At 41.1% G+C, this 26907-nt stretch overlaps 1 protein-coding gene across 6 annotated transcripts in view; it reads left to right on the top strand.

The window, feature by feature from the left end:
* GPATCH8 (G-patch domain containing 8) overlaps nt 1-26907 on the top strand; it is a 150653-nt gene that overhangs the window by 110394 nt on the left and 13352 nt on the right. For all 6 annotated transcript variants that reach the window (XM_002827432.6, XM_054537095.2, XM_024234984.3 and 3 more), the window contains 2 exons: nt 209-295; nt 11140-11283. In XM_002827432.6, the coding sequence (XP_002827478.3) occupies nt 209-295; nt 11140-11283 (231 nt within the window). The remainder of the gene's footprint in view (nt 1-208; nt 296-11139; nt 11284-26907) is intronic.

Genomic DNA, 26907 nt, shown 5'->3' with positions numbered 1-26907 from the left:
TGTGCCTTTTGGAAACTACCAGCATGGAAGTAACAAACTATTTTGCATGTGATTTTCTCTGTGAGGTGACAATAAAGCAAGCAGTAGCTGAGCAAAATACAATTTTTTTTTTTTTTCAGATAATACTGTAGTTGTGCAAATAACTTTTTCATAGCTAATCTTGGGGGTACGTTAGGAATTAAATCTAATCATATCTATTTTTGTCAAGCTTGATTATGCTGAAGATGCTACCGAACGGCGCCGTGTCCTAGAAGTAGAAAAAGAAGACACAGAAGAGCTGAGACAAAAGTACAAGGTATTTAAACAAAGCTATTCATTGGGAGGTGGGGAGGTGCTCACTGAATAAGAAAGAACTCAAATTTTGTTGAAAATCAACACTGTTGCTAACAGCATTTGTTTGACATTTGGTGGTAATTAGTAGTAGATCTCAGATTTCTATTACATTCCTATTTATTGGCTCTGTAAAAACTATAGAGATAACACCTACTTCTAAAGTGTGTTAGAAAGATTACATGAGTTAGTGTTTGAAAACACAATACCTGTTACATAGTAGGTATTCAAGTAGTGGTAGCAGTAAAAATTGTTAAAAGTCCTTTGAGGCCAGACACAATGGCTCACACTTGTAACCCCAACACTTGCAGAGGCCAGACACAATGGCTCACACTTGTAACCCCAACACTCAGTAGAGACGGGGTTTCGCCATGTTGGTCAGGCTGGTCTCGAACTCCTGACCTTGTGATCCACCCGCCTTAGCCTCCGAAAGTGCTGGGATTACAGGCGTGAGCCACCACGCCAAGCCTAATTTTTGTGTTTTTAGTAGAGATGGGGTTTCGCCATGTTGGCCAGGCTGGTCTCGAACTCCTTGCCTCAGGTGATCTGCCTGCCACGGCTTCCCAGTTTGCTGGAATTTCAGGCGTAAGTCACCGCGCTTGACCCCCTTTCTTGTTTTTGAACTTAGCTTAGCTATATATTAAATTTTTGTGTGTTTTATTTTATCCAGAACTATAATGTAACTGACTCATCTTCTTTTCCTGCCCCTTTTTCTTTTCCCTTTTTCTTCTCCTTTCCTCTCTCTTTATTCACTCTTCAGCCTATTTATACTGACTTTAGCAGTTTCCACCAAACCACTTTATTCAAGGCCACCAAACACTTCTATCTGCTAAATCCAATAAATCATTTATTTATTTATTTATTTTGTTATTATTATTATTATTATTTTTTTTTTTTTTTTTTTGAGACGGAGTCGCGCTCTGTAGCCCAGGCTGGAGTGCAGTGGCGCAATCTCGGCTCACTGCAAGCTCCGACTCCCGGGTTCACGCCGTTCTCCCGCCTCAGCCTCCCGAGTAGCTGGGACTACAGGCGCCCGCCAACACACCCGGCTAATTTTTTGTATTTTTAGTAGAGACAGGGTTTCACCGTTTTAGCCAGGATGGTCTCGATCTCCTGACCTTGTGATCCGCCCGTCTCGGCCTCCCAGAGTGCTGGGATTACAGGCGTGAGCCACCGCGCCCAGCCCTATTATTATTTTTTTAAGACCGAGTCTCACTCTGTTGCCCAAGCTGGAGTACAGTGGTGTGATTTAAGCTCACTGCTCCCGGGTTCAAGTGATTCTCATGCCTCAGCCTCCGAGTAGCTGGGACTACAGGTATGAGCCACCACGGCCGGCTAATTGTTTTGGATTTTTGGTAGAGATTGGGTTGCACCATGTTGGCCAGGCTGGTCTCGAACTCCTCACCTCACGTGATCTGCCTGCCTCGGCCTCCCAAAATGTGGGGATTACAGGCGTGAGCCACTGCGCCTGGCATACTCTTTCTTCTTTAAAACATTTTCATTACTCTTGGTTTTGAAGAATTTATACTTTCCTAGATTAGTTGCTTCTTATCTGTCTCGCTGCTTCTATGTAGATTCCTTTGTTGGCTGCTGTTTATTCTGCCTGAACTTCAGATATTGGAGTTCTCACTTTCAGACCTGGGCCCTCTTTTTCTGGCTACATTCTTTCTCTAGGCACAAGAGTGGTCATGACACCATGTTTCATCATTTTTCACTTGGTTAAATTTTCTCCTTTGGGTTTTAGCTTAAATATTACCTCATTATAGACCTTCCCTAATCAACTCATTTAAATAATTAACCACTCTGCCTTATTCTCTTGCAACTACCTCTCTTACAATTTGTAATTATAAATTTTTATTCACTAATTTATATTCTGCTTTGTGTACTAGTCAGAAAGGGCATTGAGGAGAGAGAGTATGTCTGTTTGTCTGCCAGTATATATCCTGCATCCAGCACAGTGTGTGGCACATAAGTACTCAATAAATATTAGTTGAATGAATAAATATTTTGAAATAGTGAGAAAAGCCAGATTCATTTTATGTATTGTCTGAAATATAAACATTATAAAGAATACATTTTTATTTTTCAAGTAAAAGTTACACTGTCGAGTGAAAAATAAATGAAATACCTCAGTAATTCACAGCCTCATAAGATTATACATAGTATCTTGAGATGCTCTCTCCCTCGTCATAGAATTATTTCTCGGCTGGGTGTGGTGGATCACGGCTGTGCTTTGGGATGATTGCTTGAGCCCAGGAGTTTGAGAGCAGTCTGGGCAATGTAGCAAGAATCTGTCTCTACAAAAAGAAAAAAGAAAAAAAATAGCTAGGTGTTGGTGGTGCATGCCTATAAATCCCAGCTACTTAGGGAAGCTGAATTGGGAGGATCACTTGGGCCCAGGAGTTGAAGACAGCAGTGACCTATGATCACACCACTGCACTCCAGCCTGGGCAAGAGCAAGAATTACTTTCCCCATCTTAATGATCAAAATATTTACTCCAAAACCCTGTCAACTCTGAACTACACTATTTCTAAAATCTTAAATGTCCTATTATCTGACCATGATCTTTTTTCCTTCCTGCTGTCACTCCTTTATTCTCCTATATTTTTTCTTCAACTTCACATGACTTTGGAAGCTTTAGTAACTTAGCTCCTCCTTAATTTGTACTTTTCCCCTCTAGCACCACACACTCATGTTTACCTCTCACAGCACTTTGATCCCAGCTCCCTTTCCTCCTAGTCCTTTTGTCATACATACTCACCAAAAGCCTGTCCTGTCAGTACAAAATGCATTACTTGCGTTCTTCATTTCTATACCCTTTCTGCCAACCTCACTGGGCCCTCAGAGCTGCCAATTAATCTTCTCATGTGTCATCTCCCTCTTAGTCCTCTCAGCTATCATTCTCAAACATTGGTACTCAGCCTTCATCTTTCCTTAACTACCCTTGTCGTATCTCTGCCTTCTCATATGTTTTTAGTTAAGAAAGAGAATTTGGACCATCAGGTAGTAATGCCTTCATCTACATATACTATCCTACATCAAACCAGGGTTCACCTGCTCTCATACTTAAATATTTCTCTTTTGTTTCACCATCTGTTAAATGATAATTTGTACCTACATCTGAATTCTGGATCCTAACTCTCCCTGTCTTTTCAAGGACCTTCCACTTCTTTCCTGTATTGGCAACCTTTCTCTTTATTTGTTCTTTTCCTATCAACAGTAAACATACTTGAACATTTGTTGGGAGAGGGAATCCTAAAATTTAAAAACAAACAAACAAACAAACAAAAACACTCTGATTTACTCTCCATATAGCTACCATTTTCTCTTTTTACTTGTCTTTAGAGCCAGAATTCTTAGTCACTACTCTGACTGCTTCCTTTTCATCACTCTCTCATCTCTAATTTTATAGAGATGGGATCTCACTCTGTCGTCCATGCTGGAGTTTTGTGGTGCTATCATAGCTCACTACAGCCTTAAGCTCCTGGGCTCATACAATCCTCCCACCTCAGCCTCCTAAGTAACCGAGACTATAGGCGTGCATCACCATGCCTGGCTAATTTTTTTTTTTTTTAAGAGATAGGGTCTCACTATGTTGCCCAGGCTGGTCTCAAACTCCTGACCTCAAGTGATCCCCCTACCTCAGCCTTCCATTTTTATTTTTTAATTTTCATTTTTATCAAAGTTTTACTTGTACATAATCTTAGAGCCAAATAGCTCTACCAGACTTTTAAAAGAAAAAACAAAAACTGCAGTCTCATTTGACATTCTTGTTATTTTATTAAATATTTTTAATGTGTGAGATATAAAGAAAAACTATAAACACTTAGGTATTTTCTACTCAATTTAAGAAAAAGAGCACTATCAGTAACTTCATGATCCCATCTCATTTGTCTCCTTTAGAGATAAACACTATGCTGATTTTTGTGTTTTTTGCCTTTTTTTTTTCCTTTTTGAGACAGAGTCTTGTTCTGTCACCCAGGCTGGAGTGTAATGGCATAATCTCAGCTCACTGCAACCTTTGCCTCCTGGTTTCAAGCAATTCTCCTGCCCCAGCCTCCTGAGTAGCTGGGATTACAGGTGCGCACCATCACACCCAGCTAATTATTTTTGTATTTTTAGTGGAGACAGGGTTCCGTCATGTTGGCCAGGCTGTTCTAGAACTCCTGACCTCAAGTGATCTGCCTGCCTCAGCCTCCCAAAATGCTGGGATTACAGGCGTGAGCCACTGTGCCTGGCCCCCTCACAATTTTTTAGGTAAAATTGTTGTTGAGATAAAATTCACGTAACATAAATTTACCATTTTAATCATTTTATAGCAATACTACAATTTAATGATTTTTAGCTTATTTACAGTGTTGTAAAATTATCACCACTGTGGCCAGTGCGGTGGCTCACACCTGTAATCCCAGCACTTTGGGAGGCCAAGGTGGGTGGGTCACTTGAGGTCAGGAGTTCCAGACCAGCCTGGCCAAAATGGTGAAACCCCTTCCCTACTAAAAATACAAAAAAAAAAAAAGCTGGGCGTGGTGTTGCGCGCCTGTAATCTGAGCTACTCAGGAGGCTGAGGCAGGAGAATCGCTGGAACCCAGGAGGCGGAGGTTGCAGTGAGCCAAGATCACACCACTGCACTCCAGCCTGGGCAACAGACAGAGTGAGACTCCATCTCAAAAAAAGAAATGCAACAGTGAACATTCCTGTCGTCTTTCTGATCTTAATAGAGAAGCTTTCAGTCTTTCACCATTATGATGTTAGCTGGGGGTTTTTTGTTTTCATCAGGTTGAGGAAGTTCCTAATTTCTAGAAATTCCTGCTTTGTTTAATGTTTTTACCATGAAAGAGGGTGTTGGATTTTGTCAAATGCTTATTTCGCATCTACTGAGATAACCTTGTGGGTTTTTTCCTTTTATATTCTGTTAATAATGGTGTATTACATTGTAGTGGTGTATTACATTGATGGATTTTTGTATGTTGAACCAACATTGAGTTCCTGGGATAAATCCCACTTCGCCTGTTAATATGCTGTTGAATTTGGTTTGATTGCATTTTGTTGAGCATTTTTGCATCTGTACACAGAAAAGATATTAGTCTGTAGTTTTCTTGTAATGTCTTTGTATCAGGGTAATACTCAGAATAAATTAGGAAGTGTTCCTTCCTCTTCTATTTTCCCTTGCATTTTAAAATGGTTTTTTAACGTGTTTTGTATCCTAAACATGTATTGCTTAGTTTTATGTAGTGGGTGGGTGGGTGGGTCGGTTGGTTGGTTGGTTTGTTGGTTTGTTTTGAGACAGTCTTGCTTTGAGACAGTCTTGCTCTTGCTCAGGCTGGAGTGCAGTGGCATGACGGCTCACGGCAACCTCTGCCTCCCGGGTTCAAGCAATTCTCGTGCCTCAGCCACCCAAGTAGCTGGGATTACAGGCGTGCGCCACCACGTCCAGCTAATTTTTTTTTTTTTTTTTAGACGGAGTCTTACTCTGTCACTCAAGTTGGGGTGCAGTGGCATGATCTCAGCTCACTGCAGCCTTCACCTCCTGAGTTCAAGCAATTCTTGTGCCTCAGCCTCCCGAGTAACTGGGATTACAGACACGTGACACCATGCCCAGCTGTTTTGTTTGTTTTTTGTTTTGTGTGTGTGTGTGTGTGTGTGTGTGTGTTTTTAGTAGAGACAGGGTTTCACCATGTTGGCCAGGCTGGTCTCGAACTCCTGACCTCAGGTGGTCCACCCGCCTTGGCCTCCCAAAGTGCTGGGATTACAGGCGTGAGCCACCACCTGGCCTAGTTTTACATGTTTTTTAACTTTATATAAGTGGAATCATGTTTTCTTGTATATGTATACACACAAGAGTTTCTCCAGAGTGTGACTTTTATTTATTTTCTTGTTTCCATTGCTGTAAGGGGTTAAACCTGTGTTCAAGGAATACACATAGGCTTAACTTCTTAAAGCAATATACTTTAGCCTCTATATAATGTTGTCATTATCCTTTTTTACCTTAAAATTCTGCAGCTTCAGATTCATGGAAGGGTCTTTTAAAAATTTTTGTTAATTCTTAGCTGTATTATACTGTGTTGGTATATGTTGTGCATATTACTTCTTCATTTCTGACTTTATTACGGTTTCTTCTATAGCCTATAATGGGCTTTTTGTCTGTGTAAATATTCTTTTTTTTGAGATGGAGTCTCACTCTGTCGCCCAGGCTGGAGTACAGTGGCGCCATCTCGGCTCACTGCAAGCTCTGCCTCCCGGGTTCATGCCATTCTCCTGCCTCAGCCTCCCAAGTAGCTGGGACTACAGGTGCCTGCCACCACGCCCGGCTAATTTTTTGTATTTTTAGTAGAGACAGGGTTTCACCATGTTAGCCAGGATGGTCTGGATCTCCTGACCTCGTGAACCGCCCACCTCGGCCTCCCACAGTGCTGGGATTACAGGCGTGAGCCAGCGTGCCTGGCCTTGTCTGTGTAAATATTCTATGAGTGCTGTTTATTTGAGATAGGGTCTACTCTGTCACCCAGACAGGATCTCACTCTGTCACCTAGAAGTGCAGTGGCAGTGATCACAGCTTACTGCAGCCTCGACCTCCTGGACTCAAGCGATCCTCCCACCTCAGCTTCCCGAGCATCTGGGGCTACAGGTGCATGCCACCACACCCAGCTAATTTTTATATTTTTTGTAAAGACAGGGTTTCACCATGTTGCCCAGGCTGGTTTTGAACTCCTAGGCTCAAGCTGTCCACCCACCTCAACCTCCCAAAGTGCTGGGATTACAGGTGTGAGCCACTATGCCCGGCCTCTACAGGTACTTTTTTTTTTTTTAATTGAGATGGAGTCTCACTCTGTCGCCCAGGCCAGAGTGCAATGGCGCGATCTCAGCTTATTGCAACCTCCACCACCCAGATTCAAGTGATTCTCGTGCCTCAGCCTCCCAAGTAGCTGGGATTACAGGCACCCACCACCACACCTGACTGATTTTTGTATTTTAAGTAGAGACGGGGTTTCGTCATGTTGGTCAGGCTGGTCTCAAACTCCTGACCTCAGGTGATCCACCCGCCTCGGCCTCCCAAAGTGCTGGGATTACAGGAGTGAGCCACCGCGCCCAGCCTACGAGTACTTTTTGAAGGACTTCCTCAGCCTTCCAAGTAACTGGGACAACAGGTGCACACCACCGCGCCTAGCTAATTTTTTGTATTTTTGTTAAAGATGGGGTTTTGCTATGTTGCCCAGGCTGGTTTCAAACTCTTGAGCTCAGGCAATCTGCCTGCCTCGGCCTCCCAAAGTGCTGGAATTACAGACATGGGCTACCACGCCCGGCCTATTTTATTTTTTAAGTTATTATGTGGTCTCAAAGTGGGAAATAAATGGATGGATGGATGGATGGATGCATGGATGGATGGATGGATATAGGATGGATTATATTTGTGTTGTTCTAGTTACCTTTATAACTTAATAAAATTACCCATGTTTGAGTGTCCATTATTTTCATACTGTAAGCAGTAAAAAGCTAGCTTGTTTTCTCTTCTTTCCTCTTTCATTTTAAAAACTCTATCATATAATGTTAATAAGTAAAATGGCCATTCTTAGTATGTGGTTTCATACCATTTAGTTATTATATTATATACAATACTTCTATTACTTGATAATTTTCATGTTTTGTAAAGTTCTTTTTACTTCTATTGAGTTTGCAGAAGTAAGCAAACTCAAATTCCTATCTGCTTCTGCCTGCCCACCCAGTTTTTTATTATTTGTATCATTTCTATTTTCTGACAGCATATAACATACATAGTTATATGTATATGTTACAGTTGTATGTGTATACTTTAGTAGCCCTATTTCTTTTAACCTTAGTTATAGGAGTAAATGGTTTTAAAGCAGTCTGCCCGTTCTTTTGCTGAGTTTTCTTCTATTATTTCTGAATTTTGTACCCTATTAACTTACTTAAAAGTGGTTGTGCCAACAGTATTTCTTGAATTATTTATATACATATGTATTTTATATAAACATAAGCCTATAAAAATAATTCACATCCAGCCTTGGGCACCATGATGAAACCCTGTCTCTATGAAAAATACAAAAATTAGCCAGGCATAGTGGCATGCCCCTGTGGTCCTAGCAACTCAGAAGGCCGAGGTGGGAGGATTAATTGAGCCCAGGAGTTCGAAGCTACAGTGAACTGTAATTGCACTACTACACTCCAGTCTGGCCAATAGAGCAAGATGCTGTCTCAAAAAAAAAAATGGTAATATTAATTTAGGCAATTACATATATATCAACTTGTGTATATGTGTGTATATATGTACACATACATATAACTCCGTATATACGTGTGTGTATCCCCTATATTTGAAAGATACATACAAAATCCTAAGTTAATTCTTTCCTTAGATATCTTATAGTATTTATTGTACTACTGTCTTCTGGAATTGAGAGAGAGTGTGAGAGAGAGAGAGAGAGAGAGAGAGAGAGAGTGTGTGTGTGTTGTTGAAGAGATCAAAGGCTGGCCTGATCTTCCCCTTCTTGATTGTTTTTGCCTAGCTGCTGAAAGGAGTCTGTCTTTAAGATTCAATAACTTTACTACACTGTTGATTGTCACTGATTGTTCTGGGACCATTTTCATTGTCACACTGTGTGCCCTTTCTTGTCCTGTGTAGTTGAGTGGATCTTCCTTTAGTGAGCATGTACTGATAGCCTTTTTTTTTTTTTTGAGACAAGGTCTCACTCTGTCACCCAGGCTGGAGTGCAGTGGCGCAATCTTGGCTCACTGCAGCCTCTGCCTTCCAGGCTCAAGTGGTCCTCCCACCTCAGCCTTTCAAGTAGCTGGGACCAAAGGCAAGTGACACCATGCTGGGCTAATGTTTTGTATTTTTGGTAGAGCTGGGGTTTCACTATGTTGCCCAGGCTGGTCTTGAACTCCTGAGCTCAAGCCATCTGCCTGCCTCGGCCTCCCAAAGTGCTGGGATTACAGGTGTGAGCCACCGCACCTGGCCTCAGCCTTTTCTTAGATCTGCCACAATTGGGCAGAACTTTTTGCTTTTCTCTATGTGCATTCTTTGTACTGCAAATGTTTCCTCATCCACTCTAACCCAAGTTCATCCCTTTGTTCTTCCCAGATCTCAGAAATTCTTGATGAGTGCAAGAGATGTAGGTATATTCATTTCAGAGGATCCTTTTATGTACAGGATGTATGTTTTGCTATTTTCTGAAATTGCCACCTTTGGCTTTTTTGATATTGCTTAGCTTTGCCTTGTGTGGCTTCTACTACATTTCCCTCATTCAGGTTCTATAAAGAGCTTAATTTTCCTTCTGTGTGTTTTTCATACTCCAGATCATATCCATTGCCCAGTTCTTCTGAAAATGCAGTTGGTGGGGTTTTTTTAATTCATAATTTTGTTTTTATGATATCCAAGAAGAAAATCAAAGCTATTTTCCTATACTGCTGTATTCATACCAGGAACTCTAGTTTTGTTGCTTAAATTTGCAGCCAGTTGTGGTGGCTGACACCTGCATTGTCAGCACTTTGGGAGGCCAAGGTGGGAGGATCACTTGAGCTTGAGCCCAGGAGTTCGTGACCAGCTTTGGCAGCATAGTGAGACCTCATCTCTACAAAAAATACAAAAGTTAGCTAGGTTTGCTGGTACACACCTATAGTCCAAGATACTTGCGAGGCCGAGGTGGGAAGATTGCTTGAGCCCAGGAGGTGGAGACTGCAGTGAGCCATGAACTGCACTATACTCCAGCCTGGGCAAAAAAGCCACAAGTCGTTTAATAGCCAGACCACATGAAACTGTCCGGGACTCTCAAAGAAAATTATTGTGAAGGATTAGATAGGGCAAAAATAACAATGTGCTACACATACTCACTTTTCAGTTTTAATAAGTCTGTCCAAATTAGTTCAGTACTGCCGCTCCAGAAAATAACCTTTTCTTGTTTACTGATGAAGTAGCTCTTATGGGAGATGATAGAGCTGCTTTGAAACTGTAGATATAGTCTTTTAGATAAGACTTATCTTTTTTAGGTCAATCTGCTAGAAGGAGTTGCTCATTATGAAAGGAATGCATCTACCCTGCTCTAAAAGTCAAGCCAGTAGTCACTTAGCATTCCTGTCCCTTTCTCATCCTTCTGTGCGACATTAGCAAATGAATATACTCAACTTGCTTTGAGGTATCTTTTAATTGTTTTCTCTTTTTTTCTTTTTGAGATGTCTTTTGATGTCTAGTTTTTAAGTGAAACTGCTGAGGCAAATTGGACTGCCTTTGAGTCAGTCCCACAGTTTTTTGTTGTTGTTGTTTTTCTCCAACCTCCTCTCACATGTAAGAGTCCCACAGCTTTCAGTCTCGCTGAGACCAGCAGATAATGCATATCTGTGGGTTGGCTTTCCAAGCAGTGCAGCTTATATGTAGAATGACCATAGAATATTTAACTCCATCATTGTCTACAGACTCAGGTAATGCTTTTTGCCTTAGTGTCTGAAAACTAGACTATTAATACAGGTTGTGTATCCCTTATCTAAAATGCTTGAGACCAAAGGTATTTCAGATTTCAGATTTTTTGGGGGTTTTGGAATATTTGCATTCTACTTATCAGTTGAGCATCCTTAGTCCTTTTAAACATTTGTTTATCTGAAGACAATTGTTAGTACGACGACACACAAATTACCCGCCAAAGTAGCACTGGTGTTTCATCCAGCTTTTACTGGTACCACTAAATATTATGAAAAGCCCTTTTTCGTCTTCTCAGATAGACTGTTTTCTCTATAACATTCACTTAAAGTTTTACCAAGTTCATTTTTTGTTTCTTTGTATTTCATGGTTCTTGCAGGATTATGTTGACAAAGAGAAGGCAATTGCCAAAGCCTTGGAAGACCTCAGAGCCAACTTTTACTGTGAACTCTGTGATAAGCAATATCAGAAACATCAGGAATTTGATAACCATATCAACTCCTATGATCATGCACACAAGCAGGTGAGTTGTAGTTACTTGCTAACAGAAGAAGGTACCTATCTATTGTTACAACAATTGGATTTTATGAGTATACCCCCAAAAACTTGGTGTCTATGATTTCTTGTGTCTGCCAATCTTTATCTGCAGTCATCCAACACACTTTGTTTTTTCAGTGGCAGAAATCCTGACTTAGACACCCCCTCCAGCCCACACTCCCACATATACACTATTTGACAAATTGTGTTTTGTAAATCTTATATAATGTTTTTGCCTTTTATTGATTTCTAAGTTTTTATTTAATTTTGTAATTCAGCTGAGGGTCACTGGGAGCTTTGTTTCCATTTCTGCTCTTAACGCGTTAAACTTTGAAGTTATTCAGCAGACTGTTATTTTCAAGTTCCCTACATAAGAGTTCATGCTTTATTGGCTACCATTTTCTATTATTAAGTCATTTTGTTATTCAGTATACCTTGGAAGTTAGATAAATTTTGAGAAGGAAAATAAAATTAGTTGCTATCTTAACTTTAACAAAAAACTCTGATGCTGCATGTTGAAGAGCTGAGAAATGAATTACACTTTGCAGTCTTTGCCCGCCCCCGCCGCCACCCCATCATTTTAGAGGAGAAAATTGTACCTAACTAGTTACTGATATATAGAAGATGGCAATAATCCCCCTGGGAGAGTTTAGAAGGAGAAAATAAATTGTTACACCTATAGGACAGTTCTGGCTTGTTAAAGAATTTCAAGCCATTTGATCTTGGGTGACTTTAACATAACTTACTAGGGTTTTGGGGGGTACAATAGTTGTATTTGTTAAACTTGTAAATTTATGAGCATTGGAATGATGTCTCTTAAGCTGGACTTGTTGAACTAAGATTTTTTTTAACCTTCATCTTCCAGCCAACCATAAGATTTCAGTGCACAGGTAAAAGGCAATCTTTGACCAGGTTTTATTCTTACTAGAACGGGAAGAAGTTGTAAACTGGTTGTGGTATTACAGTTTTTTGGAACAGTCTCCCACATTTAAATATACCTAACCAATTTAAGATTCTTCCACTAATGGACTTGTATTCAAGACAGCTTTTCAACTTACTACATGCCTTTGGACATTGTTTTCTGTTTTTTTGAGACGGAGTTTTGCTCTTTCACCCAAGCTGGAGTGCAGTGGTGGATCTTGGCTCACTGCAACCTCCACCTTCTGGTTTCAAGTGATTCTCCTGCCTCAGCCTCCTGAGTAGCTGGGATTACAGGTGCCTGCCACCATGCCCAGCTAATTTTTAGTAGAGATGGGGCGAACTCCTGACCTCGTGATCCGCCCACCTCGGCCTCCCAAAGTGCTGGGATTACAGGTGTGAGCCACCGTGCCCGGCCGTGGACATTCTTTTAACACATTGTCAGCTTTGCTTGATTCGAAGAAGAGAAATTTATAGAGCATATATATATAGACAAGCTGTATTGGCAGTTACTTTTTTACTCTTTCAAAGACTGGTTTTTCAGGAAAGAAAAATTCAACAGTGAATACTTCTATCCAGGACCTTTTCCAGTTTTTCAAAGTATTTATAATTTAAAAATTTTAGGCCGGCTGGGTGCGGTGGCTCACATTTGTAATCCCAGCACTTTGGGAGGCCAAGGCGGGCGGATTACGAGGTCAGGAGATCGAGACCATGGTGAAACCCCGTCTCTACTAAAAATACAAAAAATTAGCCGGGCGTGGTGGCAGGCGCCTGTAGTCCCAGCTACTCGGAGAGGCTGAGGCAGGAGAATGGTGTGAACCCGGGAGGCGGAGCTTGCAGTGAGCCGAGATCGCACCACTGCACTCCAGCCTGGGTGACAGAGCGAGACTCCGTCTCAAAAAAAAAAAAAAATTTTTTAGACCAGGCACGGTGGCTCGCACCTGTAATCTCAGCACTTTGCAAAGCCAGGGCAGGAGGATCACTTGAGCCCAGGAGTTTGAGACCACCCTGAGCAATGTACAAGACCTGCCCCCCAATCTAAGCTAATTACAAAAAATGTAATTAGCTGGGTGTGGTGGCACATGTCTATGATCGCAGCTACTCCAGAAGCCGAGGTGTTAGAATCGCTTGAGCCCAGGAGTTTGAGGTTGCAGTGAGCCATGATCATGCCACTGCACTTCACACTGGGCAACAGAGCAAGACCTTGTCTCAAAAAAACAAAACAAATAAAAAACTCTTTCAGATTATCTTTATTTAATTAAGACATTTAGTATCTAAGTATATACTCAAGTTTTGGGGTTCTTGAGAATTTTTTCAATTAAGAAATATCTGTGATATATTAACAGAAAAGATACTTTAGGCGGAAAAATGACATTTAGAAAGGTTAGGCCAGGTGCAGTGGCTTATGCCTATAATCCCAGCACTTTGGGAGGCTGAGGTAGACAGAGTCACATGAAGCCAGTTCGAGACCAGCCTGGCCAACATAGCAAAACCCAGTCTCTACTAAAACTACAAAAATTAGCCAGGCATGGTGGTGCACGCCTGTAATCCCAGCTGCTTGGGGGTTTGAGGCACGAGAATCGCCTGAACCTGGGAGGCGGATTTTGCGGTGAGGCAAGATCATGTCACTGTACTTCATCCTGGGTGACAGAGCAAGACCCTGTCTCAAAAAAAAAAAAAAAGAAAAAAAAAAGAAAGAAAGGTTACACACCAGTTGATGACTTCAGAGTCAAGTTTTAACTAGAAAAGAGGCCAGGTGCTGTGGCTTGCGCCTGTAATCCCAGCACTTTGGGAAGCTGAGGAGGAGTTCACCTGAGGTCAGGAGTTCGAGACCCGCCTGGCCAACATGGCGAAAGCCCATCTCTGTTGAAAATACAAAAATTAGCTGGGCATGGTAGCGTGCACCTGTAGTCCCAGCTTCTCAGGAGGCTGAGGCAAGAGAATCACTTGAACCCGGGAGGCAGAGGTTATAGTGAGCCGAGATAGTGCCACTGCACTCCAGCCTGGGTGACAGAGCGAGACTCCATCTCAAGAAAAGAAAAAAAGGGTTTTTTTGTTTGTTTGTTTTTCTTGAGATGGAGTTTCACTCTTGTTGCCCAGGCTGAAGTGCAATGGCGCGATCTCGGCTCACCGCAACCTCTGCCTCCCGGGTTCAAGCGATTCGCCTGCCTCAGCCCCCCGAGTAGCTGGAATTACAGGCATGCGCCACCACACCCGGCTAATTTTTGTAAAGAAAAAAAGTTTTAACTAGAAAACAATAGGCTGGGTGCGCTGACTCACACAGTATAATCCCAGCACTTTGGAAGGCCAAGGCGAGCAGATCAGTTGAGGTCAGGAGTTCAAGACCAGCCTGTCCAACTTGGTGAAACCCTGTCTCTACTAAAAATAAAAAAAATTAGCCAGGCGTGGTGGCCTGGCTAGTAGTCCCAGCTACTCGAGGCAGGAGAATTGCTTGAGTCTGGGAGGTGGAGGTTGCAGTGAGCCAAGATGGCGCCACTGCACTCCAGCCTAAGTGACGGAGCAAGACTCCATCTCAAAAATAAAGAAAAAAGTAAACCAGGAAAAGGTATAATTCAAACTTCAATAATGTGTAGACTTGCCTTTTAAGGGAAAAAAAGCAAAACAGATTTACAGTGTAATAAAATTCACATTGACAGCATTAATGTGTTGTATGATAATGTTTTAGTGACACTGTCCTCAACCTGAATGTAGTAGAAATTGTGACATCTTTGGTTCATTTGAATTTGACATGTTTATTCTCCTGCACACCTTGTGTTACCTCGGCTCTCCCACCGCTTTTCTCTATTGCATTTGCTCTCAAACTAGGGAGATTTTGTCACTCTGGAGGCACTTGGCAATGTCTCTGTATATTTTTGGTTGTCCCAACTAAGGGTGTAATACTACTGGCATCTAGTAGGTTGAGGCCAGCAATGTTGGTAACATCTTACAATGCACAGGAAAGCCCCTTGAAACAAAGAGGCAAGATGGCAGTTAATAGTGCTGCAGTTGAAAACCCTGTTCTATCAGAATTAATTAAAAACTTTCGTATATATATGATATTGAGGTGTCATTTGACCTTAGTACAAACAAATTATTGTCATTTTACGTCCCAAGTTATGTTGTAAACATTTATAAAGTGCTCATCTAGGTGATCCAGAATATTCACTTATTACTCTTCTTTAGAGTATCATCAAAATAAAAATACAAAATTAAGGGTTACCCATGGAGAACTCATGGACTGCCTGTTCACTAATACAGAATATATATCTGTGATCCCTGGTCTAGGAAAAATCTTTAGCTGGTATGATGAATGAATGCATGTGAGTTTATTTCTTCATCTTAATCAAAAGCTCATCTTACACATTAAAAAAAAAAAACATGTAGTACAAGTTCGGTTTTGGTTTTGTTTTTTGGTGAAATGTTCTTCATTTGCTTGAAATGTAGGCTTTTTCACCTTTCTTCATACTGCTGTTCTAGTGCAAACAGTAGGATCTCAAAACAGAATGTTATAAATATATAAACAAAAGAAGCACAGCACTAAATTTTTCATAGTTCGTCTCTTCCCTGAACTTGGAATGTCTGAGGAACCCACTGGGTGCAGTGGTTCATGCCTGTAATCCCAGCTACTGAGGAGGCTGAGGCAGGAAGATCTGTTGAGGCCAGGAGTTCAAGGCTGCAGTGAGCTATGCTCGTGCCACTGCACCCCAGCCTGGGTGACAGAGCAAGACTCTGTCTCTCTAAAAAAAAAAAAAAAAAAAAAATTACCCTGATGTGGTGACACGCACATGTAGTGTAAGTCCCAGCTACTTGTGAGGCTAAGGCAGGAGGATCGCTTGAGCCCAGGAGTTTGAGGTTGCAATGAGCTGTGATCATGCCACTATACCCTAGCCTGGGTAACAGAGCAAGACCCTGTCTCGGACAACAAAAAAAAGAATTTCCAAGGAATCTTTAATTGACCTTGGTACAACACAGCCACATAACCCCTAACAGGAGGAAGGACATATTTTTCATTCCTCTTTAATGGACATGAACTTAACATACAAATGGACCTACCATTTTTCCAAATTCATGCTCTAAAATCATAAAGACACCCTGTCTTGTCTTCCAGGAAGGCACACAGGATTATTATGAATCTGAGATAATAGGTAAGTACTTTCAACCCTGTATTAGCAATCCCTAGTTTGCATCTTCTATCAGATTTTCACCATTAATATTTTTCAGAGAAATAATGTATTATGTTAGTAGTAAACTATAGTAGAGGCAGGATCCTAAACATACCCTTCCCTTTAATAAGCACAAATAATCTCTCCAAAAGGAGCTATATGGTCACCCTCATTCAAGGTTTGGGTTGTTTTTTTCCTGACGGGATGCGGGGGTGTTATGTGTCTCTTTATATTCACTAGTTTTTCTCAGATTTTCCAAGATTTTACGAAGAATCATTAACACAAAAATATTAAGACCCAGCTTGATCTTCAGAGATACAGAAGCTGATTAGGTATTTTGGCTCTTTTCAGTAGTTTAACCCTAGTTTTCAAGTGATCGATGTTAATACATTTTGAAATCTCTAAGAGTAGGCCTTTCCATTTCTGAAGAAATCCAATATATGATTCCTTTTTATATGAGTTAATTCTGATAACACCTGAATGCTCAATAGACATTAGCACTGACTAGCTGGGCACGGTGGCTCACGCCTGTAATCCCAGCACTTTGGGAGGCCGAGGCTGGCGGATCACAAGGTCAGGAGATCGAGACCATCCTGGCTAACATGGTGAAAACCCCTCTCTACTAAAAATACAAAAATTAGCTGGGCGTGGCAGCACGTGCCTGTAGTCCCAGCTACTGGGGAGGCTGAGGCAGGAGAATTGCTTGAATCCGGGAGGTGGAAGTTGCAATGAGCCAAGATCATGCCACTGCACTCCAGCCTGGGCGACAGAGCAACTCCATCTCAAAAAAAAAAAGACATTAGCACTGATCATCTCCTACCTTTGTTGGCTTAGTGTAAGTTACAGACAAATTTGAAACTACAGATTTTTCTATCCCTATCTCCTTGCCTCCTTAATTATTTTGCATATCTTTTTAAAAAATTTGTCTGCTAATGGATATGACAGTGGAATCATTAGCATTTCAAGAGGCCTAAAATTCAAACTCCAAAGAATATTCTGTTTCCCAAAAGTAAATTAATAGCAGCACCACCTTTATAGTCAATCCTCCCTCCCTCCCTCCCTCCCTCCCTTCCTTTCTTCCTCTTTTTCTTTTCTTCTCTCTCTGTTTCTCTCTTTTTGGCTGCTTCCTTTGTATCTTGTTACCTACTTAGGATTTTTCTTCCAATCTTAGCCTCTTGTTTGTGCCACTAAAGGTCCTCCTAGTACATAAACTAGAGAGGTCACAAATTATCTCACAGATATATTTTATCTGGCCTTCACATTATTAGTTTTTCCCTTTTTAATTTCAATTGATTCCCAATTTTTAAAAATTCGATTTTACATAATTTAGGCTTTGGCTTATCTTGAAAAATTAAAATTATCAGACAACATTGGGCCTACATTTCAACATAACAGTTGACTAAAGCTGAACAGCTGCCATCTCTTTGCTCATTCTCCAACTAGCTGTGATCTCCACTTCATCTTTTCTCTTACACCAATCTGTGTGACTCATTATCTTACCTGCCAAACTCCTGTAAACATTTGAATTTGTGACTCAGGCCTATGCTTTTCCTTCCTTCCCACACAGGTTCCCATGGCTTCTGACTGATACTGGGGAACTGGCACATTGAAAAGCTGCCTCCTTGCTAATAGTGTTGGGACCAACTTCCTTGCAATTTCGGTCTCTGGTAGTCTGATCCAGATTATCAAAATCTGGTACTGTAAAGCATCTTCAGAAATTCTTTAGGCCAAGCGTGGTGGCTCATACCTGTAATCCCAGCACTTTAGGAGACTGAGGCGGGCAGATCACTTGAGCCCAGAGGTTCGAGACCAGCCTGGGCAACATGGCAAAACCCAGTCTCTACAAAAAATGCCCCCCAAAATTAGCTGGATGTGGTGGCAGTTGCCTGTGGTCCCAGCTACTGGAGGAGCTGAGTCTGTTAATACATGATTTAGTTAACTTTGTCTAAACTGTTTGCAACTGCTTTTTTGACAGGATTGACCTTGTCTAAACTGTTTGCATCTGCTTTTTGACAAGACTACTTACTCTTACTTGACACTTGACGGTTTCATTATGCAATAACATACATTACCAAGGAACAGAAATTTAGAGTTTTCCTCAGGAGGATCATTTGAGCCCAGGAGGTGGACATTGCAGTGAGCCAAGATCGTGCCACTGCACTCAAGCCTGGGTAATATATTGAGCAAGGCCCTGTCTCAAAAAAAAAAAAATTCCTTTAACTGTAGGATTCAGTATCTCAGTCAGAGGAATATGCTTTTAGCCTCCCTCTTCTTCCTGCTAAAATACCTTTAGTATGAAAACTCCTATACTTTTTACATTTTCTAAAAGGACTAAAGTCTTATTTAATTCCAAGGTCTGTTTCAGTTGTGAACAAAAGCAGTAGTTCCCTGAGCTTTAAATAGCAGAACTAAAACAGATGAAGCCTCTAGCAGCCACCAGTGACTGTATTCTGATTTGTACAAAATATAATCTGTTAATACATGATTTAGTTAACTTTGTCTAAATTGTTTGCAACTGCTTTTTGACAGGGTTACTTAGTTGACTGTTTCATTACCCAATAACATATATTACTTAAACAGCACAGTTCTCTTCAGGGATTATGCTTTAAGAAACAACACAAGTTTGAAGAAAGGAGTGCATCTCAGCACTTGAACATGTTGTAGTTTTATTTTAATAACCTATAGCAGAGAGGTGAAAGTGTTGGGTTCAGTGGTACTCTATACCACTGTTCATACCATTTTCTTGGGGTCTATTTTGCTTAATAAGAAAATTGACATCATTTGGCCAGTCTTCCAAAAATTTAGCATGTTTCATGCCTTTTCACCTGTTAAGTCTTATGTACTCACTCCCCTCTGCTTATGTTGGGAGTAAACTTATTATACCCAGCAATCACGACATAGCTAACCTTGAAAAAAATCTGCTGAAGGCCAGGCATGGTGGCTCACGCCTGTATTCCCGGCACTTTGGGAGGCCGAGGTGGGTGGATCACGTGAGATGAGAAGTTCGAGACCAGCCTGGCCAACATGGTGAAACCCCATCTCTACTAAAAATACAAAAAAAAAATTAGCCGGGCGTGGTGGCACACACCTGTAATCCTAGCTACTTGGAGGCTGAGGCAGGAGGATCGCTTGAACCCGGAAGGCAGAGGTTGCAGTGAGCCAATATAGTACCGCTACATTCCAGCCTGGGCGACAGAGTGAGACTCCATCTCAAAAACAACAAAAACAAAAAAACTGTTGAAAAAATCCCCTTTTGCTTAGGGGAGCTGTCTGCTTTTGTGATTAGGGGTAACCCTCAAACAGACGCTTCAGGACCTAATGTTGCCAGGTAAACCAGGCATTCTCTTGTTATGTATTTCTAACTGTTCTTCATTTTGGCACTCAATCCCAGTTGACTAAAAATGATTCTGCCTTACTTTTGTTCTACAGTTTCAACCTTTCTGCCCCTTACACTTAATTTATCACAGTGATGCACTGTGGTAGAGATTCTGGTATTAAACTCTTTGTTCTATTGTAGTCAGAAAAGTTAAAGCAACCTAAGTAATAAGTTATTTAGTGACAGTACTGTAAAGAGCTCTGAACTGGGTGGTGGTTGTGCCATTTGCTTTGGACCCAAGTAGCTCTTATGACTTATCTGCCTTCAGATTTTACCTATGGGGCAAATCTTTGTCCCTAGATATGTTCTTGGAGTGCTATGTAAATACAGATTGAGCATCCCAAATTCAAAAAATTAAAATCCAAAATGTTCCAAAATCTGAAAGTTTTTGAATGCCAACATAACTTTCAAAGGAAATGTTTATTGGAGCATTTTGGGTTTTCAGATTTGGGATGCTCAAGCAATAAATATACAATGCAAATATTCTAAAATGTAAAAAAGCCCAAGATCTAAAACACTTCCAGTTCTAAGTATTTCAGATACAGGATACTCAGCCTGTATACTTAAAGCTCATTATCTACAAAACCACAAAATTTATGTATACCATTTCATACCCACTGGGATGGCTAAAATAAAAATGGTACTCTAACAAAGTGTTGGAGAAGATATCAAGAAATTAGAGCCCTCCTGCATTGCTGATGAGATAGTGAAAAGATAGTGGAAAAGTTTTTGACACTTCCTCAAAACATTAAATACAAAGTTACCATATTACTAGTATATACCCAAGGGAAGTGTAAACATATGTCCACACAAGAACTTGCCTAAAAATGTTTATAGCAGCATTCTTCATAATAGCCAAAAAGGGAAATAACCCACATGTCCATCAACTGGTAAATGGATAAAATGTGGTACATCTGTACAATGGAATATTATTCAGCAATAAAAAGGAAGGACTTACTGGTATATACAACATGCATGAATCTTGAAAATAGTATGCTAAGTGAAAGAAGCTGGCCGCAAAAGACCCCATATTGTATTATTTATATAAAAAGTCTAGCATAAACAAATGTATGGAGACAGAAAGCTGATTAGTAGATTCCTGGGGCTAGGCAGAGGGGAGATGGTGAGTAACTGCTTATGGGTATGAGGTTTCTTTTGGGAGTAATGAAAGTGTTCTAAAATTAGATAGTGGTGATAGTTGCACAATTCTAAGAATCTACTAAAACCCACTAAATTTGACACTTTAGATATGTGAATTTGGGCCAGGAGCAATGGCTCACGCCTGTAAACACTTCGGGAGGCCAAGGCAGGAGGATCCCTTGATCCCAGGAGTTTGAGACTATCCTGGGCAATATATGGAGATCCTGTCTCTACAAACGTAAAAATAAATTAGCAGGGCATGATGGAGTGCGTCTGTAGTCCCTGCTATTTGAGAGGCTGAGGTGGGAAGGATCACTTGAGCCTGGGAGGTCGAGGCTGCAGTGAGCTCTGATTGTGCCACTGCTCTCCAGTGCAGTGACAAAGCAAAACCCCGTCTCCAAAAAAGGAGGGGTGGGGTAAATTTTAGGGTATATGAAGTCTATCTCTAAGTCATTTTTAAAACCTCATTAACCAGCTTAAGTTTTCACGGTGGTAGTGGTGGTGAAAATATGTACTACATATACATATGGACGTGTGTATGTATATGTTCATATATATATATATATGCCTTAAAGCAGGCATACTTGGTGCTGTTAAAGAATATACCATACTTTTAAGGCGTTTTGCTGAATTCCTGAAAATAGCAAAACAAGCATTATATGGTAATTTTATGGCAAATTAATTTGATATCTGACTATTCGGCCTGGCCGGGCACAGTGGCTCACGCCTGTAATCCCAGCATTTTGGGAATCCAAGGCGGGCGGATCACTTGAAGTTAGAAATTTGAGACCAGCCTGGCCAACGCGGCGAAACCCCATCTCTACTAAAAATACAAAAATTAGACAGGTGTGGCACATGCCTGTAATTCCAGCTACCTGGGAGGCTGAGGCAGGAGAATTGCTGGAACCCAGGAGGTGGAGGCTACAGAGATCACGCCACTGTATTCCGGGCAAAAGAGCAAAACTCCATCTCAAAAAAAAAAAGTAGCCCGGTGTGGTGGCACGCACCTATGGTCCCAGCTTCTCAGAAGACTGAGGCAGGAGAATCGCTTGAACTCGGGAGGTTGCAATGAGCCAAGATCGCGCCAATGCACTCCAGCCTGGACTACAGAGGGAGGCTCTGTCTCAAGGAAAAAAAAGAATTTGGGCTGGGCACAGTGGCTCATGCCCGTAATCCCAACACAAAAAATTAGCCGGGCATGGTGGTGGGAGCCTATAATCCCAGCTACTTGGGAGGCTGAAGCACGAGAATCGCTTGAATGTGGGAGGCGGAGGTTGCAGTGAGCTGATATCATGCCACTGTACTCCATCCTGGGTGATAGAGGGAGACACTGTCTCAAAAATAAGAATAAAAAGAATTTGTATTTTTTTATTTTTCTCTCAGTTTTTCACTATCTGTAATTGGCATTAGTATCTAATTTTCTCTCACCAAATACTTGGTTTTTTCTTACTGAATAAAATTAATTTTCATCACTTAATAATAGGCATATGGTAAAAGAAAGAATTTACATCTAATGTTCAGTAACGTGGCTTTTCCTAACCATTCATCTATAATCTTCCTTCACTGGGTAGTTTAATACTGAAACATTCTATATTCTCTCCTGGTCTTTTCTCTCACCCACCACCTGGTGATACCTTCTTGAGTGACCTCATCCATGAAAATCAAACACTGAGACATGAATTAGGGTGACCCGGGCAAGCAACAACTACAGCATGATTACTTCAGTTAGGAAGGGGAGAGGAGACAGACATTAACGTTTTGTTGTAGAGGGAGGGGGAAAAAAAACAGTGGGGAGAAGAGGCTGTGATTTTGGTATGCAGGATCGCTGACATAAGAGGAAACGGAGTGGTTGAGATTTGAAGAAGGCCAGATTATCCTTAGCCAGAAATAGTGGTTGAGATACAACACATCTTTTTTTATTTTGTTTTAAAGACAGGTTCAGCTGAGTGTGGTGGCTCACGCCTGTAATCCCAGCACTTTGGGAGGCAGAGGCAGGTGGATCACCTGAGGTCAGGAGTTCAAGACCAGCCTGGCCAACATGGTGAAACCCTGTCTCTACTAAAAATATAAATAGCCAGGCGTGGTGGCATGCGTCTGTAGTCCCAGCTACTCGGGAGGTTGAGGCCCGAGAATCGCTTGAACTCAGGAGGTGGAGGTTGTGGTGAGCCAAAATTCTGCCACTGCACTCCAGCCTGGGTGACAGAGGGAGACTCTGTCTCAAAAATATGAAATAAAAATAAAATGAAAGTTCTTGCTCTGTTACCCAGGCTGGAGTGCAGTGGCACAATCATAGCTCACTGTGACCTTGAACTCAAGCAGTCCTCCTGCCTCAGCCTCCCATATAGCTGGGATTACAAGCACATAACCACTGCACCCAGCTAATTTAAAAAAATTTTTTTGGCCGGGCGCGGTGGTTCATGCCTGTAATCCCGGCATTTTGGGAGGCCAAGGTGGGCAGATCACCTGAGGTCAGGAGTTTGAGATCATCCCGACCAACATGGAGAAACCCTGTCTCTACTAAAAATACAAAAATTAGCCAGGCGTGGTGGTGCATGCTTGTAATCCCAGCTACTCAGGAGGCTGAAGCAGGAGAATCCCTTGAACCCGGGAGGAAGAGGTTGCAGTGAGCCAAGATTGCGCCGTTGTACTCCAGCCTGGGCAACAAGAGTGAAACTCCATCTCAAAAAAAAAAAAAAAAAAATTTTTTTTTTTTTTATAGACACAGTCTTGCTGTGTTGCCCAGACTGGTCTTGAACTCCTGTCCTCAAGCGATCCTTCTACCTCAGCCTCCCAAAGTGTTGAGAGTACAGATGTGAGCCACAACCCAGTTTGATAAATATTTACTGTGCATCTCTTTTGTGTCATAGACAACTATGTGTACATTGCATAGTTAGTTACAAAGAAAGAGTAAGCCTCAGTCCCTGTTGGGAGAGCAGAGTTGCTATCTGGTGAGGGAAATATGCCATGGATAATCTTTAGACCCTAAAGGGACAAAATCAAGTTTTCTCTTCAGAGCTGAGTAAATGTAGAACATGGGATTTTAGTGGCAATAGGAAATATTCTGCCCTAAATTCTGCCTGTTTTCTGATACCTGAAATCCCCTTTACATGAGAAAAATGGGTTTTATTTAATGTAGATAATCAATTTTAAATACTTGAGAAAGTAATCAGAATTATTCTTAGTAGAGTATACTCCATCAAATATAAACTCCTAATGTCAAATTTTATTTTGATGGTAGAGAGAAGCATAGCACTAAAAGATACAAAAAAGATTTTGTTAAACCCTTGTATTATCTTTTGTTGTTAGAGAACACCGTGCAGAAATATGTGTCTTACTCAGCTCAATCACAGTTGAGCAGGAACACTGTTGCTCTTGACTATTGACAGAATGATGACTATCTTAAAAGTTCTAACCACTATAGAAAGAGGCCATATTTCTTGGGAGCCATTTTACAGATGATCTGCAAAGCCCAATTGTCATAGTTGCCTTATTTTAATAGACACCGTGAGCAGAATGTTTCTGCTCTTGAAGTCTACACTTAAAGAGAAGTGGGCGGCTGTTGGGGTGTACCTTTTCTGCACATTTATAATCCACATTCAGATTTACCTGATTCTCATTTCTTTGGCTTAATCTTTTCAGCGATAGTAGAGCAATACTTTATGTCCACAGTAAAACATTTTTCTGCCAATATAGTGCTGTTTAAGTTATGTTTTAAGAACTAGAATGTCATTTCCATTTAGAGTGGTCTTTAACCCAAAGAGCCACAGTTAATGTGGATGGGTACTTCAAGTACTGGATCATTTGTTAGGGTCTTGCCTTTCTACTGGTCTTCTGGAAAGTGTAATGGAAATCCCAGCCACCATGTGATTAAGGATCTGTGGGAAATGTTCCTTCCGTTCTGTACTGTGCCACAAATGTATACTGTTTTGGAAAAATGCTATTGATTTTTCAGGAAAACAGAATCTTCATATCTTTTCATTTCCAGTGGGGTTCAGTCTCCTTTTCTTGAATTAAGATATTTCCCAACTAAAAATGTGCTAGGTGGCTTAAATTTTTGTTAATACCATTAGTAGTTCAATAACATAATCTAATTTATTAGCAGCTCTTCATAAAGCATATTGTATAATTTTCAGAGATAAGGACATCTCATAGCTTTTGAGTCAGCTTAAATGGATAATTAAATCCATTCAAATTAGAATGTCCCATTTTGGAGTCTAACTTGAATTTTTGTATATGGTATGGAATTTGCTCAGACTTTGACAAGAGATTGATGACATATCTGCAGTGTTTGGTCTCGTGAGCTCTGTCTCTTATCTCATAGGCAGGCATGTTTCTCTATTCTCACCTGAAGAGATTATCTAAAGTTGTGTTCCTCTTTAGAATTTAAGAGAAAAGTACAGGTACAATTCACAGAATTTCACGTGGGTATTCCGTGACAGATGAGCCAGACGTTGGTAGCCTTTTGGAATAAAATAGGCAATTTTGGAAAACCTGACTCTGATTAGGTCCTTGTGCCTTTATAAAAATTACTTTTTAGGTAGGAAGCTGAGAAGTTTCTGGCCAGTATCTTTTGCCATTTGGCCCAATTCTGTCTAGAAATAAGAGGTATCTGGAGTGGTAGCTAGGAGGACCATACTATATAATTTTAATATGTTCCTAATAAAGATACAAGAATACTTTATATCAACCTTTCCTACAAATGGTAGAAAAAATTATTTGAGGAAAAATGAAGGATCTGATGTTTGAACTGAATTATTCACTGGACATTTACCAGATGCCCTCCGTAGACTTAGTAGTGTTTTGTGCACTGCGGGGTTGATTATAAAGATCAGCTGTAGTCCCTGCCCCACACAGAGGGAAGGGAGTATTGAGCAGTTGTGACTTATTAAATGCTTTACATTTATTTTGACATTTAATCTTGTTAATCTGTAGATAGATAGCCCTATTTTTTAATGAGGGAGCTGGAACTCAGAGAGGTGAAATCACCTAGTAATAAGTGGATTGGCTAGTAATTAATAGATTTGAACCCAAGCTTTCTGACTCCGAAGCTTTACACATACTGCCTTTTTAAAAGACAGGAATAACTGGTCAGAGAACAAAGTACGATAGCTGCTAGGTGAGCAGTATGACAAAGCACCACTAGGGACAGTTCAGAAAGAACAGTCCCCTCTTTTGAAGGATCAGTGGAGACTTTGTAAGAATTTAGTCTGACCTTGAGTAGGCAGGAGACACTTGGAGTTAGGCATTCATTCTAGGTAAAGGAAAATATGAACCTTATAACCCATGTCTTGGCTGGGCGTAGTGGTGCATGCCTGTAGTCCTGGCTTCTTGGGAGGCTGAGGCTGGGGGTATCACTTGAGCCCAGGAGTTCTCAACTATAGTGCGCTATGCTGATTGGGTGTCTGCACTAAGTTAGGCATCATGTGATGAACTCCCAGGAGCCGGGGGCCAACCAAGTTTCCTAAGGAGAAGTGAACCAGTTCAGGTCGGAAACAGAGCAGGTCAGAACTCCCATGCTGATCAGTAGTGGAATCACACGTGAATAGCCTCAGCACTCCCACCTGGGCAACAAAGTGAGACCTTGTCTCAAAAAAAAGTCACCAGAATAGCCTCATCTGAGAGAAACCACAAGTGTACATACTCAGTTTGAGATGGTTTGCTGAGTCCTGTCTCAAGGTTGGGGTGAGAAGTCTGGGGTTCTCAATTCTGCTTTTGAGATTGCAGACTTGACTGTAAAGTTTGTAAATGTGATACTGGGAGCCTTCCTAAGCCTTATAGGGTATTCTTAGGATAGGTTTGCCCAGAAGGAGCCTGCAATTTAGATTTGTTTTATTGCATCATCCCATCTTCTTCCGTATCTATCTCCAACCATATTCCTGTGGTAGGAACTTGAGATAGGATGTCTTCAGCATGATGTGGGCATGGCCCTGTTCCTTAAACTTCAAGGTTGTACAAAGTGGCTGCTGAATGGAAAGCCTAATCTCGACTCACCCTGGGGACTCCATACTTTGAT

Source organism: Pongo abelii, chromosome 19 (genome assembly GCF_028885655.2).
Source record: "Pongo abelii isolate AG06213 chromosome 19, NHGRI_mPonAbe1-v2.0_pri, whole genome shotgun sequence".
Lineage (NCBI taxonomy): Eukaryota > Metazoa > Chordata > Mammalia > Primates > Hominidae > Pongo > Pongo abelii.
This window is presented reverse-complemented; position numbering and strand designations above follow the sequence as displayed.